General features: G+C 38.6%; 2 protein-coding genes across 2 annotated transcripts in view; one reads left to right on the top strand and one right to left on the bottom strand.

Annotated features, from left to right (window-relative positions):
- LOC127160655 (solute carrier family 2, facilitated glucose transporter member 4-like) overlaps positions 1 to 3,963 on the top strand; it is a 32,710-nt gene extending 28,747 nt beyond the window's left edge. The window contains exons 9-11 of the mRNA XM_051103313.1: positions 397 to 498; positions 741 to 944; positions 2,738 to 3,963. Coding sequence (XP_050959270.1) covers positions 397 to 498; positions 741 to 944; positions 2,738 to 2,989 — 558 coding nt within the window. The 3' untranslated portion in view covers positions 2,990 to 3,963. The remainder of the gene's footprint in view (positions 1 to 396; positions 499 to 740; positions 945 to 2,737) is intronic.
- A 63-nt stretch (positions 3,964 to 4,026) lies between these two features.
- Positions 4,027 to 10,983, bottom strand: LOC127160656 (Y-box-binding protein 2-A-like). Its single transcript, XM_051103314.1, is given in 12 exon segments — positions 4,027 to 4,626; positions 5,569 to 5,645; positions 6,079 to 6,183; positions 6,254 to 6,434; positions 6,876 to 6,958; positions 8,742 to 8,858; positions 8,860 to 8,898; positions 8,900 to 8,995; positions 9,077 to 9,166; positions 9,531 to 9,564; positions 9,872 to 9,935; positions 10,849 to 10,983. Coding segments are annotated over 11 exon segments (897 nt in total). The 5' UTR covers positions 10,901 to 10,983; the 3' UTR covers positions 4,027 to 4,626; positions 5,569 to 5,609.
- Between the last annotated feature and the right edge of the window lie 6,426 nt (positions 10,984 to 17,409).

Raw genomic sequence — 17,409 nt, 5'->3', positions numbered from 1 at the left:
ACGTAAAAAAACAGATCTCATGAATCTTTAAAGAAGGACTATCAAGATGAGATGGCAAAATATCCTTTATTGAGACTTATCAGTTTCCCATAATATTTGTAGATCAAAAATAGAACAGATTTTGGTCAGATGTCAGTGGTTTTATAAGTGTGGGCAGATCAGTCATGAGAAGACAATAAAATTCAATAAAAACAATTAGAAAAGCAAACACCTGTTCGGCTAAAATGTAGCATTGAAAAAATGAATAAAAGTAAATCCCTTAATATTTTAAAGAACTGCAATTATTTAATATAATGAAATGACAAAAATCAAATCATCTAAACTATATTATTAGCATAAAACAAGCCAAACTACATCAAACTTTATATGTCTTTCACTCACTTGTCCAATAAACAGCTCTTCCTGGTCGAGCGTATAGGCCGCCGGACACTCCACATGCTTGGACTTGCTGGAATGTGTATCTGTGCCATCATCATGACAGCTGCCCTCACATTACTGGTCAGTCCCACAATACTCTTCAGGAAAATAATGGATCACTTATATAGCAAAATGTGTTTTTTCTTTATAGATTCACCATGATGTTGTGCATCAAAAAAATAGTTACTGAAAAAATACACAATTTAAAGAAAATCAGTTTCTACACTACAGACTACTTGAGAAATGATAATGCAGAAGCTGGTTGTAAAATTGTGTGCATGCTGTCTGCCCTAATTCAGAGTTCATCTTATTTGTGTTCACAGGAGACTGTGCCATCAATGAGCTACCTTAGCATGGTGGCCATTTTTGGTTTTGTTGCCTTTTTTGAAGTGGGACCAGGACCTATCCCTTGGTTCTTTGTGGCTGAACTCTTCTCACAAGGTCCCAGACCAGCAGCCATGGCTGTAGCAGGCTGTTCCAACTGGACTGCAAACTTCCTAATTGGCATGGGCTTCCAATATGTTGCTGTAAGTGTAAAGCAGAGGTAGCAAATGTCTGTCCTGGAGAGCTGTAGCCCTGCAGAGTTTTTCTTTAACCCTAATAAAACATACCTGAACAGGCTAATCAACGGCTGTTTTCGCAATGCCATACTATCATACTACTTTTACTATTTCTGCAGTACCCAGTATGTGTACTGTGCAAAGTATGCAAATTTTCTGTATGCATGAATTATCTGGATGACCTACTATATTAGCCAGAATCTGCTAAACATAACTTAAGTAAACTGAAATCAGTACAGAAGCTGTGTTCGAAATGGCATACCACCATACAACTCCTACTATATCGCAGTATGCAATGTGTATACTGTGAAAAGTATGTGAATTTTCTGTATGCATGGAATGCCCGGATTACCTGATACATTTGCTGAAATTTGATGTATGCACCTGAAGACACGGCACGGTATAACTATTTCCCAGAACGCAATGCGCGCCATGTGACTTTTCATCTTCAAATGTGTGAGTAAACTGGGGGCGGGGAATAATAGTAATTATAAATGTAACACATGTATATGTACATATATACATATACATGTAAACTACAAACTATCGCTGTGAATCTAAAAAAATTGTTAGTAGGTCATAAATTGTACTTTATTCTCTACGGCACGTTTCCGATCAAGTAAAATGATGTCACCTTTATCTCTATAGCGCTTTATACAGTACTTAATGTTTCAAAGATATTAAGTAATAATAATATTGCAGTAATATAATAACATATATAAATAAAAATAATATTTCAATTATGCAAACCTAATTCAATTCCGCTGTAAAGCAACTCTAAACAGAAACAGTGTATTTACTCTAAAGACAAATAGACCAATTTACAATAACTCCGCCCACCAACGTCTAGCTGCGATAAACAGCACTGCAAAAGACACGTGTTTCTCTGTAGTACCAATGTTGCAGCAAATAAAAGACAGGACAAGCAGTGTGCTTTTAACGGGATCGACCCGCGTTCGAATTCAACTCTTGACAAACTCATGCTTCTCATTTTCCCATCACATACCAAATCAGAAACGCAATAAAGTAAATATTTGAAAAGTTCAAATAAAACACCTCATTAATAATACAGTGTTATACTTAACTGTAGGTTTAGGGAGGTTTTTGTCCCAATAAAGTGGCATTCATCTAATAAAATGTATATATATGAATTTGCACTCAATATGTTACAGCATAGTATATTATAATGTACTACAGTACTGAAGTATAAATATCTTCCACCTAACTACTATTTGCACACCTCTTGCTAAAGAAAATGCTGCTATTTTAGTGTAAACAGAATTTATCATTATTTGTAACTAGAGTATATCCCTTTTTCCAAGAACTGTTAGCACATTTGTTTGTAAGGTAACAACCTCAGCAGCTGTGCTGAATTAATGTGTTTAATTAAGTGAATTAAGTGTTTGTTGTGTGACAAGCATACTACTATGAAAATTGTTTTGCTTATTGTATACTGTTTCACACGCTATTCTTCAAAAAAAAAAAAAAAAATAGTAAGCAGTATGCACTGTGTACTGGGCAGTAAACAGTAAGCAGTAAGTATGCCATTTCGACATTGTCTGGGTTACTATGAAGCTAGAGGCAGGTGAGTTTTTATTAGGGTTGGAGCTGAACTCTGCAGGACTGCGGCTCTCCAGGACCGGAGTTCAGACCCCGGGTGTAGAGGAAACAGCTTTTTTTTCCCTCGCTAGCACTGGTTCATTTACCTACTAATCAAAATGTGCCTTAATTCCATTACATTCAATCTCTCCTTTCCACAGAACCTGTGTGGTCCATACGTTTTCCTCATCTTCGCTGTGCTGCTCTTCTTCTTTCTGCTCTTCACATTTTTCCGAGTTCCTGAAACGCGAGGAAAAACTTTTGACCAGATCTCAGCCACCTTTCACCGCCATCCACAGAACATTATAAGTACAGAACTGGACTACCTAGGTTCTGATGGGACAGAGAACATGGATCAGGGGAAGCACAGTACAGAACTGGACTACCTAGGTTCTGATGGGACAGAGAACTGAAGCTTGAGAGCAAGATAGATGGTGGAAGGGGGGTCAGAATGACCACAACTGACCGTTCTTTGAGGGTTGGAGAGGAAATTGAGATGAATACCAAAAAGAGAACATTATTACTCAAAAGAGAGTAAGGCATTTGGTATTTGTATTATAAAGACGGATGTTGGACTTTGGAAGTGAGAGCAAGTTTGAGTTTTTGGAAAAAAAAAAAAAAACGACAACAACAGACTTGAGTTTTGGATCCCGCACTTTAAAATACACATAGGTTTCCATACGCCAGAAAGCAAGTTATGATTTTGCAAACTATAGTAGATGTAGACTATACTTTTAATTTGTAGCATTATTTAAAAAAAGAATTAGTAACGAAGTGTCAAATGCTTCTGAAGGATAAAACAGTTTTTTCAACAAGGCTTAAAATTAATCAGCACATTTTTAATGCTTATAATGTGGTCATATACTATCCTTGACAAACATTACAAAAAGGACTTATTTCACACAAAACCTCCAACATTCTTACAAATCAGTTTTAAATACAGCAAACATTTAAACACACATTTTTATTCACTGCAGTTATGTTTGTGTAGAACCCAAATGATTAAATAAAGAAGAGGTAAGGAGTGCTGTTTGAGTGAAATTTAAAACACACACAACCTATAATCCTTACATGAGGCATTCTGTTGTCACTATATGCCACATTTTGAGGGGTGAGCTAAGTGTAATTTTGACATAACATTTATATGATTGAATTAAACATGTTTTTGATCCTCTGACAATTTTTTAACTGTACATGCACAAAAAAATTAACAGTTTTTCAACAAGGTTTGGTACAAGAGTGCATGGATAAATTACAATTAAGCTTGTGTATATACTACTTTTGCACTGTGAGATGTCAGTCATGAACACAGATTTCCTGTCAAGAAGCACAGGCTATATATATATATATATATATATATATAAAAAATAAAAAAAAAGCACAACAACAACAACAACAACAACAACAACAACAACAATCAGTCCAAAAGGTCCAAAGAAGAGGCAGAAGGCTTTGCAAATACTTTATTTACGTCACCGGCATTGCACAAATCCCCACCAGAGAAAAGAAAATACCAAAAGAAAAGAAGACAAAAAAAACAAAAGGACAATTTCAAACCAGTTTGTATTGTAATGGATGCATGTTTTCCTTTTTAATCTAGTTATAAATAAGAGAAGAGTCTGTGCAGGGCTCATCACACTGGATGGCATTTCCTTTTACTGATAAACTTAAAGTAGCCAAACTGGTCAAGTTTTCTCTACTGCTCATTGCCCATAGTACAGAACAAAACTACAAAGGGGAAAAAATTGCAATTATAATAGGCTTTCAGAGCAGGTTTCTCTCTCTCTCTCTCTCTCTTTTTCAGTTTTAATTTTAAATTGCTAAAGATGCATCATCCAAGACCACCCCCCTCCTTCCTTCCTTCCTTTCCATCCATCCATCCATCCATCTCTTTCTCTCTCCCTGACAGATAAACAATCCAGACCTCAAGAGGTGAATCAAGTTGAGGGAGGGACAAGGATGTAGATGTGAGGGGCAAGCTGTTTGCACATTTGTTGAATGTTTGACAAGACAAGCGAGGTCCTACCCCCAAACTAACCCAGCCGGGAACCTATACAGCAACACAGGAAGAGCAAAATGTGAGGTATGAAAGAGAATAACAAAGATAAAAATCAAAAAGTAAAAGTGAATTTACATACAAAACGGTTCAAAAGCTAAAATCTAATAATTGCTTAATTGCCTTTGCCAACTGAAATTAAAGTTTTCTACAACTCCTTTCTAAACGGCATCACCCAAAATTAAAATTAGCATTTAATTTATTCAACGTCAGGACAAAGTAGGAGCTGACTTTTTCTTCTTTAGCAGAACATGGTTCTTGGTGATTCATAAAATACAAGTTGACAGCTACAGTTACTTTGAGAGGAGGAAGGGGAAAAAACAAAAATAATAATACCCGTGTTTTCTGAAAATACACTAAGGTCTTCGGAAGCAAATGATCAGTCTGTGCAAGAAAATCTCTCAAGTGCTTGGTTCATGCATACTCATACGTAGCTTTTCCAAAGCGTTTCCTCAGAGGATCATATACACTGACATAGTGGCTCATTTCAAGTCCGAGTGACTGTTGGCCACGTCCAAAAGGGAGTTGTGATTGAGTAACCGTTGATCTGTGTTGGCTTGTGCCACAAGTGGTTTCAGAAGGTTCATTCCAATTTAGTGGACTGGTTTATCCAGTACAGTGGCCATTGACTTGCATTTTTTGGATCACCAATGATCACAGATTCAGCTAAAAATCTTTACTGTTCTACTGAAGACGGCAACGACAACAACCTGAGGACAAATAAATTAACAGAAAATTTTTAATTTTGGGTGCAAAACCCAAATTTAGCCTTTCAGAATCAGATGAGTAGTTGCTGCTTCGATTAGCCTGTGGTCAAACTGACAACATCTATTGTCTATTTATCTATCTATCTATTTCAGCAGCAGTTGTAGTTTGAAGGCGAAAACTCTTTACCACCTTCAAAACACAGCACCAGTTTAACTCAGGAAGTCTCACCTCTTGCCAGGGGTCACATGATTCCTTCCAGATCATAGAAATCATTCTGAGGGCTTGGAAGTAGTGGGGGGAGGTGTCTACACAGGTTGAAACAGGTGTTAGTGCACATGGAGTAGTCATCATGTGTGTCATTACATGACATAAAAACCAAGAAACAAGATATGAAAATATAAAATATATGGGGGGGGGTTGGTTGGGGGTATGTGTGTACTTGTTCTTGCTACAAGAATAGTAAAACCTAACATTTTAGGGGTAGGTTTAGGGTTGGGTGAGGGGATAAACAGTATCGTTTGGTCAATATAAAAACTATAGAAGTCTATGGAAAGTCCCCACAATTCACAAAAACAAACGTGTATGTGTGCGCGCGCGCGTGTGTGTGTGTGTACTTGTTACAAGAATGTTATTTTCTTGTGACCAAATGTCCCCACAAGGATAGTAAAACCTGAAGTTTTTGACATTGTGGGGACCGGCCTGTGGTGCGTGTAAAAATAACATGCATCAATAACTCACATCAGTTTTAAGGGATTGTATTGGGGAAGCTTCAGAAGAGGATTTGACATTAGCAGGCTTGGAGGCCTGAGCCAGGGACTCCGGTTTTTCAGGTTCATCTCCATCCTAAACAATGACAAGCCAGATACTTAAAGACATTTATACAACCTATTTTGGACAGAAATCTTTCACTCACTTTAGAGGCACCAGATTCAGATTTCCTCTGTCTGCGCCGACTGAACTGTCTGCGGGGTTTCCGGGGCTGCCCTTCAGTCTGCTCCCTATTGGTCTGGCTCTCTTTAGGGGGTGACTCTTGCTCTTCTGCAGAGACTGCTGTCTGTTGAGCCTCTCCAGGTGGCGGGTGAGGACGTAATGGCCTGGACATTCAAGAAGAAAGACTTTCATGTTTACATAAAATACAATAAATCTCCACAGGGTACATGCATGTTTAAGGTCATTACCTTAAACATGCATGTACCCTGTGGAGATTGATTAATTGATTTATTTTGCATGAACATTTCATTAAATGTTCATGCAAAATAAATCAATTAATCAATAATATATGTAAAGGGTGATTAGAGCTGGTAAATCAAGCATTATAAATACTTTAATTTAAAACTGTTTTTCAGCCTTAAATATACTTTTAAAAAATTTAGGGAACCTGTCTCTTTCTCCTTATTTTCAGTTTCCATTTCAACTTAACACCGCTGTGAACTTTACTCAAGATAACAACGACAACAACGACGACGACGACGACGACGACGACGACGACGACAACGACAACGACAACATTTAATCAGGTCTAAATATATACAAACCTTCGAAATCTAGGTCTGAACCTGCGTGGTGGGGGCTTCTGCTGGGCACCATCTACTTCCTCGTTCTTCTCTCCTGCTTCTCCCTAAATCAAAGACAAGAAAACTGTGTCTTACTACAATGTGACTCATATACTCTGTATAATCACTGTATAGTCACCAGGGCCTACAATTTACTAACAAGGTTTCAAAAGTACTTCTGTTAATATACATGTGCCAAAAAAAAAAATTAGAATATCGAGGGATAGTCCATTTATTTCAATAATTTGTTTCAAAAAGTGAAACTTGTATGTTATATTAGTTTACTACACACCAAGTGAAATATTTCAAGCCTTTATTCGTTTCAATTTTAATGATTATGGATTAAAGATTAAAAAAAAAAAAAAAAAAAAAAATTCCAGTATTTCACAAAATTAGAATATCATGACAAAGTTCAACATTGTAGGCTCCCTGTGTCCCAATCTAGTCAGCTAATTAACGCAAAACACCTGCAAAGGTTTTCTCAGCCTTTAAATTGTCTCAGTCTGGCTTAGTAGGCTTCAGAATCATGGGGAAGACTGCTGACTTGACGGTTGTGCAGAAGACCATCATTGACACCCTCCATAAGGAGGAAAAGTCTCAAAAGGCAATTGCAAAAGAAGCTGGATGCTCACAGAGTGCAGTATCGAAGTATATTAACAGAGTGTTAAGAGGAAGGGAAAAATGTTGCCGGAAAAGGTGCACAAGTGACAGGGATGACCGTAACCTTGAGAGGATTGTCAAGCAAGGGCGGTTCAGAAATCTGGGGGAGCTTCATAAGGAGTGGACTGAGGCTGGTGTCAGTGCATTAAGAACCACCACATACAGACGTCTGCATGACATGGGCTACAGCTGTAGAATTACATGCGTCAAGCCACTCCTGAACCAAAAACAACATCAGAAGCGTCTGTGCTGGGCTAAGGAGAAAAAGTACTGGTCTGTTGCCCAGTGGTCCCAAGTCCTGTTTTCAGATGAAAGTAAATTTTGCATTTCATTTGGAAATCAAGGTCCCAGAGTCTGGAGGAAGACCGGAGAGGCACAAAAGTTAAGCTGCTTAAAGTCCAGTGCGAAGTTTCCACAGTCAGTGATGGTTTGGGGAGCCATGTCATCTGCTGGTGTGGGTCCATTGTCTTTTATCAAGTCCAGTCAACGCAGCTGTCTACCAGGAAATTTTAGAGCACTTCATGCTTCATACTTTTAGATTCACTTCATGATTTTATTTTCCAGCAGGATTTGGCACCTGCCCACAAAGCCAAAACTACCAGTACCTGGTTTAATAGCCATGGAATAACTGTACTTGATTGGCCGGCAAACTCGCCTGACTTAAACCCCATTGAAAATCTATGGGGTATTGTCAAAAGGAAGATGAGGGAACAGAGACCCCGAAATTCAGATGAGCTGAAGGCCAATATCAAAGCAACTTGGGCTACCATAACACCTCAACTGTGTCAAAGGCTGATCGCCTCCATGCCACGCTGCCTTGATGCTGTAATTAGTGCAAAAGGAGGCCCAACAAAGTACTGAGGACATAATACAGTACATTAACACACTTTTCAGAAGGCCAACATGTGTTTAAGATCCTTTTTTTATTGGTCACATGAAATATTCTAATTTTGTGAAATACTGGATTTGTTTTTGTTTTTTTGTCTTTAATCCATAATCATCAAAATTGAAACAAATAAAGGCTTGAAATATTTCACTTTGTGTGTAGTGAACTAATATAACATACAAGTTTCACTATTTGAAACAAATTATTGAAACAAATGGACTTTCCTCGATATTCAAATTTTTTGGCACATACCTGTAAGGAATACTAGACCTTTGGTTAAAAAGCATTTAAAAGGACCTCACCTCGCCTTGTGGCTGAATAGGTCTTCTGCGTGGACGCTGGCGCCGATGACGCGGCCGAGGGGCTCCTTTCTCTTCACTGCCCTCTCCCTCCGATATGGGCCCTGCTGGAGCCCCCCCCAGCTTTCTCCTCTTCTTCAGCAGGTTGTGCATTACGGGGGGTAAAAGCGCCTACGGAATCTTCGTTTATTGGGGGCATATCGACTGCCTTTGACAGGTATACCCCCTGGACCAGTCACATTTGCTGCCTCTGAGCCCTGACACAAAGGCTCAGTTTTAGAAGATATAGAAGTTATAAAACCTACAATGTTCCTCAATCTTTTGATTCATATACTTACTTTAGCTGCTTCGACAACGTCAAACTCCACCACCTCACCATCCCCCACACTTCTGAGGAACTTTCTTGGGTTATTCTTTTTTATTGCAGTCTGCACAAAGGGAAAAGGCAAATCTTCAGTAAAACATTCATTTTCAACAATGTTGGGTGGCACTCCAAGTCAAACCACTGCAAAAAAATTAATGTTAATATCTGAAGAACACTTGAATTCTAATTATAAAGATAACTGTAAAGGTGATCTCAGTACGTTTTCATTTTTGTAATGTAATTTACACTTACTAGGGAAGAATGTCATGTTTATACTTTGCATTTACCATCGTAGTCAAACATTTATTCAAAACGACACACTAATGGCATTGCGCCATAACCTTCTAATCCACAGAGTTTCCATTTTAAAATTATTTTAAATAACCTAAATTAAATATTGCTATGCGTTTATGAAGCAAACTCATTACCTGATGAACAAACACATCTTCTTTAGTATCGTTTCTGTGAAACAAAAAGCATTCAATTAAATTTATAATTTCAATCAATATTTTAACCAATATATTTTCTGAAAATGGAACATAGATATAAAACCAATAATTTAAATACTTGATTAGAAATACGATTACAAACACACAGGTCCCAAAAGCCCCTAGATTACTAGTAAAATCTGGGGTTTCTTTATTTACACACGGAAATATGGTTTGGTGGGGCAGGGACGACACCAGACGTCTAGACCCCACAGTATCCATCAGACTGTTTCTGTGCATATAGCTATTCAGGTGAGGAATCCTTTAAGTACTAAACATACCTATTGATGAAGCCATATCCATTGCGCACATTGAACCATTTCACAGTTCCCTGTACACCTGTCGCTGCAATAAATACGAAAAACAGTATCAGCATAAGATCTGCAGGATTATGTTCATGCTCAAGCAAAGCCTGAAGAACTGACTCATTTGAACATTATGGACCATGACAAACTTTGAGACCCTTCAACCACCTTACCCACTCAAACGCAGGTCACAACTTAATCCCAGACATGAAGGTCAGGACAATACACGCGTTTCTGGCTCGATATGAAGAGGTTCTCTTATTACTACGCGACCCAAAGGGTTAATATGAGCGATTACATATGGCTGATAATGTAAAGCCTTTACCTAACCACATGCAGCACACCTGCAGTTAAATCCCTCCCACATAAAGCACATGGTGACAGCGCGCAGAAATATGGGTCATCGACGCAGTCTCACTGTGTAAACAGCCAAATATTGGCCTGCTTCAAATATAAACAACTTCAGACGTGTTCCTTTAACTTCTCTTTATGCCGTAATACAGAAATAGAATACTAAATCCCAACAAAAGACAATCAGACCGCCAAATGAGAAGTTACTCCAAAATAAATGGTAAAATAAGTCCCAAATAAGATGAGGGCAGCCATGTGGTATCTAAAAAGCATTTACCTTTCTCGATAATATACATCGAAAGTAGCACGTGGAAGTAATGAAATCAACTTTATTCCGTCCGCCACAAAAATGAAACCATTTTCTGAAAGCCCTTACTGTCGAAAGGTAAAGCAAAATACAAGATCAGGAAAGAAAGAAAGAAAGAAAGAAAGAAAGAAAGAAAGAAAGAAAGAAAGAAAGAAAAAAACAGCTGATCAATACAAACGACAATTTTGTCAGTAAAGCCTGTCAGTCGCGTTTCCACATACGTGACGTGTTCATTAGTATGATATGTAATGTGTCTTAAATAAACGTATTGTCGCTAAACTCACTGAACCCCTACCGATAACTTTTCTTTCGGACTGAGGTTGCTCAGATGCATCTGTGTCGCTCATCTTCTCTCTGGATTTAACCCCCTCCCTCCGACTCTCCAAACTTTTACTTGTGTGTCCACCTCAAACTTTTTATCCCGATTGCCTGTCAGCAAGGCTCGACTCAGCCTCGATTTAATTGGTGTTCAAGGGACCAATCCACGAGGTCCATCTTCATTCTCGCGTGATCAATTGGGAGCGCAATGTCTCGCGTGAAAACGTCTAACAGTTATAACTTTTGGAAGAAATTTGATAGCAAGTTGCTAATGTTTTCGATGTGATTATGTTATTCATTGCAATGTCATAATCCCGCTTCATCTATCTATCTATCTATCTATCTATCTATCTATCTATCTATCTATCTAAATCTGGCTAGCTAGCTAGCTAACTGTCTGTCTGTGCCTAGTTGCTATTTATAGGCTAGATGCCTGTTTTAAAACAGTAATATGTATTTCGTAATAGTGATATGCAATACACCAGACGGGTGCTCTTGTTTCTCTGTAGAAGATATAAGGAAGTGTCGATGGAAAATAAGACAAATCACAAATAAATAAGCCTGGCGATTTGATGGAATCATAGTTTAATATCATTCTGCCTGGTTATGCCCCCACCATATTCCTCGCACAAGCCTTTCTACACACAGGTCACCAGATTCAAATTTCACTTGACTATATTTAACCAAAGGACTAGACTAGACTGTAGGTGCTATGCATTTGATAATATTCTTCCCATGCTTTAATTTAACAAGCGTTACTAGCTTTTCTGTAAATGTGAATTTTCCCCTTTGAAACTTGAAAAAGAGGTTGCAACAATGTAAAAAAATATGTAAATGCAATGTTTTTTAACTTATGGTTTTTACTAAACAGTACCTACAGAACGTTTGTGTCTAACGGATAATGGGCCCTTTGAGATGCATGCTGTATTTGTTGAGGTGGTAGATGAATGTACGTAATGCTACGAATAATCCCAGTATGTAATGTCTGTGAGACAACAAGAGTTATTTGCATGATAAACGAGAGAAATCCTGACTAAAGTCACATGATATTTGAAATATTTTGTAAACAAAGGACAAATTTAAAATATTCATGTCAATCTTAATTTTTTAATACAGCGTCGCGGTACAAAATAAATTCGCACTGCTGACTGATTCTTCCAGATAGACAAGATACGCACTTTGCACGCCCAAAGTGTTTCCAGATCGCAAAAGAGAAACAAAAATCCTGATCCTGCCTCTCACTCATAGGCAGAAATAATAAGAACAAAGAAATTATGGCAATTTTATTTATTTATTTATTTATTGCAAAAAAAGAAACATTTAAATCTCAGTAATTTTATTATATCACGTTTTAAATGTTTTGTTAGTGAACAGTTTTTTTTTATGGAAATGGAAATGAACTTCTCTTTTTGATGTGACAGGATAATCACTAGTGAAGAGTCTGATTCTAGTGGTAGACACCTTTCTTTAAACAACAATAATGATAATGAAAAAAAAAATAGACTAAAAAAGATTTAATCTTCAAGTGTTCTGGATCCAGTCTGGATCCAGAACACTTAAGAAGAGATGATGCCAACCCCTCAGAGGATTTCAGATGATGCCAACCCTGAAACAACATACAGCACTACCGAATTTTGTTACTAATTTATGGTGTTTTTTTTTTTTTTTTTTTTTTTTTGTCTGTTTGATTACGTCATTAATTGATCTTTACCATACATCTCTGCCATATGTACATCAACTTGACATAGTCACCACTAGTAAGCTACTACTAAATATATTGTAAAAACTTTAATTTGGTGTTAAGTTGCTTTGCAACGATATGTATCGTGAAAAGCGTTATACAAATAAATTTGAATTGAATTGAATTGAATCTTACTCGCACTGTACTGAAGGGCTAAAGGGTTGTAGTGGCCCCTCTGGTCTGCTCCATAATGTGTATCTATACAATTTGACAATTCGTTAGTAAACAGGGCCCGTATTCACAAAAAATCTTAAGGCTAAAAGTAGCTCATAACTTGCTGATTTAGGAGAAAATCTTAAAAATAATGGGCTTGTCAGTCCTAAATTTAGGACTCCTAAATATTTGCTTTAAGAGCATTTCACAAAATGTTTAAACTAGCTCCTAAATCTGTGAAATGTTAGCAGTAGTGAAGAGGACTCCTAAGTCATTAAGACCAAATCCCAACTGTCCCAGAAACTGTTGTTAGCAATCTGCTTTTGAACTTAAACGTTTTAATACTCTGCATTTATCTGCACACATATGCTTTCCCACACCATTTTTGTGGTATTGGATGTTATACCAACTCCAGATTTTACGTTTTGCATCTCTTACTATCAGCCATGATTAATCTGTTCTGTTAATAAAAAGGCTGTTTATATGCATACCAGCTAATTGTTTATGAGAAGCAGGCATGTAAAAGGCTGACAATCAGATGAACATATACTTGTTTAATTAGTGACACTTAGCTTGCTTTTTAAAATCTTCATTTGAATGTGGCAACATCTAAAAAAAAAAAAAAAGTATTTGAATATGGCAACATAATACCGCACTCTACAATATTTCTGTGAACAGGCTCGTTTGAGATGCGCCTCGCCTCTAGGGTGACTACCTGGCAACAGGGCTGTTGCGGGACATAGATGTGATTTTGCGGGACACGTGTGAGACTGATACATTTTCTACTGTTACGCTATGTAAATACTTGTTACATCTGTTGTAATATGCGCTAATCTGTGTTTCTGAGTGCGCACATGCACGCGAGAGAAAGCGCGTCTTTTTAATGAGAGTAAAGAGAATCCGTCTGCGAGAGAAGAGATTTGTGCTTGCGCATTTTGATGCGCACCGCATTACAATAATGTGCTCTAGACATTTGTCATTGTCATTTGTCTTTTTTTTTTTTAACTTGTTAAAATGAATAGAGAATATCATGTTTTTTCCGTGTGTGCTCGACCATTTCCGTCGGTGGTTCTAGATCACTTGATGAGGTTCGCAAATCCTTTGCGCAGAAACTATGCCGCAAAAAGAATGATTAAAAAGCTTTTTTTTAAAAAGGCAAAAGAATGCATGAATGTTTTCTTAATATAGTCGATAAAAAACAACAGACTGATGAAAATGTGGGACATTTTCTCAATATGCGACGTGCGGGACAAGGGGTGAAAATGCTGTGCGGTACAACGCAAAGTGGGACAGGTGGTCACCCTACTCGCCTCGCCTGAAACGTAGGCGAGAGTAGGCGGCTGCAGTTAGGGGAGGAGTGAAATAAGTGCAGTCAAGACGGACAGTTCTGACCTCTCTAAGTAGAACAGATACCTACGAGATCAAAGGCGGATATCGCGTTATCACACTCACGTGTTGTGTTGCTGATAAACATGATATAAGGTGTGTTCGACTTCATCCACGGCTACAGACGGCGATCAACGAGAGTAGCCGAGAGCAGTCGCGGGCGGAGTTGAAAACGGAGGCGTCAAGTCGGACACTTTCTGCTCTCGTTAGTGAAGTGAATTAAATGCAATATTTATCAAATGCACAGACTTTTCAAAAGCGTTTTCATGAGCAACAGAAACACGTTTCATATACTGCTTAATACAGCGCCATCTGAACAAGAATAATGATCAACATAAACATATACTATTTAAATACTAATAAAGTGGGGTTATATATGCTTTTATCAGTGTTTTATGAATAAATGTGACTCAATATAACATTGCGACTACAGTAAAAACACTTTTACTGTTCTAAAAACAGATTTGTCAGCATTATCGGACTTGGATAAAACCAAAACAGACGTGATCGTTGTCATGCGGTGAATCTGGCCAATCGTGAAACAGCCATGTGGTCATCAGAGCTCCTGCAGCTGCTCTGAAGAAACTGCGCCCATACTTGGCTGAGTCAGTTGACTGCTCTCGAATCGCTATGGCGGTACTCTGATGCCACATGTGACAGTCACGAGGTGTCAACGCCGCCTCAAGTCGGACAAAATTTCTAACCGGCATGCACTGCTTCAAGTCAGAATTTGATCGAGCTGCGCAGCGCTGCGTTAAGTCGAACACACCTTATTTCTAACCGGCATGCATCTTGCGGTGATCAACCGTGATCCATTCTGCGCTGAATTTATTAATCTCAAAGTGGTTTAATCTCTGACAGAGATCCCTTCCCTATCACCCAATCACTGTGTGCATAGTTAGTAGGCATGCTGACATCATTCTCTCTTAAAACCTATTCACAAAACTGCTGAGAGAAACTTTTACTAAGGAATAAAGAGAAGTCTTAAGCTAAAAGTAAGCAAAGAACTTATATTGACAAGAAGTGAAAGTCAATAGAACGTTCCATTGCAACAGCGGCGCCCAACAGCAGCCCTACGCTTCCGCCATTTTGTAGTGAACGCGACTCATGTGCACAACTTACTAACTCGTTAGTTGATTTGATTCTAAATGAACTAAATCCAGGGCACATTGTGACGTTGTGTGCACGAGTAAAATGAAGGAACGAATATAATAACAATAATAGTAATAATAATAATAAAGAAAACACACACACACACACAAAGAGAGTCTTGATCTGGTTAACCTATTTTGCGCTTAGTCATAGCCAATTACAGCATCATCTTTTCTAGACTTTGGTTAAAGTTTTAAACAAAAGAAGAAAATTTCAAGGCTTTAAAGACATTAAAGTATTTTTTCAATATATTTAAAATGTTTGCTTAATAGTTAAAACACGCTACTTGTATAAAATTGCATTTTGAGAGGAAAAACATACGTTGCATGACTGACATCTAATAATTACATTGAGAAATAGTGTAGGCTAAAATACCGGTAGCCTAAATCAAAATGTTTACAAACATTATAAACACAAATAGGCTATTTTATTCCCTTCTCTCCACAACATTATCCTTCACAAAGACTATAACAGCACATAATGCAACAACGGACTATTTAAATTGAGCATTAACTTTAATGTTTCTTTAAAAATGTATTGTATTTTGTTAATGAACAGGCTCCGATGTCAAGGTAGCAAAAATGTTGTGTGAGCGCAGTGTCTGAATGCAGTCTCGGGCGAAAGTCTTGATGGTTTGGAATCGCGATCACGTTCTTTCGGGTCTGAAGTGTGATGAACTCCAAAGATGTTCTGACTCTGAGGTGACTGGGAGTTTCTTCCCATGGGAAAGTGCAGGAGAACCAAGAGCTGAGAGAGACCCAGCTGACATCCTGTAATCTTTGGGGAATGGAAAGACAAGGCCGCAAGGCCTGGCACAAACTTGGAGAAGTCCCGAAGAGTTCTAGCTCATCCTTCCCATCTTCTTTGGATCTAAAAGAACCACAGAATTACTGAGGCGAGTCACTCATGTGAGACGAGTGAAGAAACTCAAAAGTGCCGAAGAAAGAAATGTCTGTTTGAGGACATTTCCATGAGGATGAATTCCAGGGTTAAGAGAAATGAACTCCAGTGTTATTAGTCTGACTCTTTGTGGTCGAGAGCCACAGTTCTATATGTTGGGGCCTGTCGGGTGCCGGCTTAGGCACGGGCAGCAATCGGAAGATTTAGCAGAAGAGAGAGGCGGAACTATGCGTGAGCCCTTTAAAGTCTGGGAAGAGTCACGCCTCTCAGGGTGGGGTTGACCAATGAAAAAGGCTGAATTTCCAAGCGGGAGGTTGGGAATATTGTGGAGTTTTATGACCCTTTGTCTGAGAGCATGGTGTTTTGCATATGTAATCCGATTGGCCATGGCATAGGTGAGATTATGCTACACTAGAGATCTATCATAACAAATGCATACAACAGAATACAATGAAAAACACAAAATACAAGGCAGTAATATGTGGGGCCTCAGAGAAGAGAACAACTCAGAGTCTTCTGTGAGCCATTTGGGGTGATTATAAAAACTTACATGCTTACATGATGCCATCTTGACCAGTTCCTGCCCTACGCTGACTTCTCACCTCAGGGGTGAACCAGCAATAGGCTAATCAATTCAGGAGGACAGAGAACTCTTGTTCTCTGCTGGGACCACATGAAGCCACAAATGCCTTATCATCACCTTTTGACCAGCCTCAGTCAGTCAAGTCAAGTCACCTTAATTTATATACAGCCTTTAACAATACAGAATTGTGACAAAGTGGCTGTACAGTATTAAATAGGAAACAGTGTATCAATAATGCAAAAGTTGGGGGGGCCAGTTCTCCTCTGGCCAGACGCAGAGGACTCATCTGGTTCCCGTGGTCTTGTGCCAATGGCCGTCTAGGCGACGAGGTCCTTACTGAGGGTCCGTCTCTGGGGCTCATCTAGTCGATGTGGTCTCCGCTGACATTCAGGGCTGTAGAGGTCATCTCTAGGTGCTGATCCACCGTCTGGGCTGGGTACGGACTGGATCCGGAGGACTGCAGTGACCATCTGATCTGGATACGAACTGGATCTGGTGGCTAAGGTGATACTTTCTGGTTCTAGTAAGAACTCTAGCTGCTGCATTTTGGACCAGCTGGAGTTTGTTTATTAAGCGTCCAGAACAACTACCCAATAAAGCATTACAATAATCTAACCTTGAGG

This window comes from Labeo rohita, unplaced genomic scaffold (assembly GCF_022985175.1).
Source record: "Labeo rohita strain BAU-BD-2019 unplaced genomic scaffold, IGBB_LRoh.1.0 scaffold_416, whole genome shotgun sequence".
Lineage (NCBI taxonomy): Eukaryota > Metazoa > Chordata > Actinopteri > Cypriniformes > Cyprinidae > Labeo > Labeo rohita.
The sequence above is the reverse complement of the archived record's forward strand: the minus strand, read 5'-3'. Positions and strand labels throughout refer to the sequence as shown.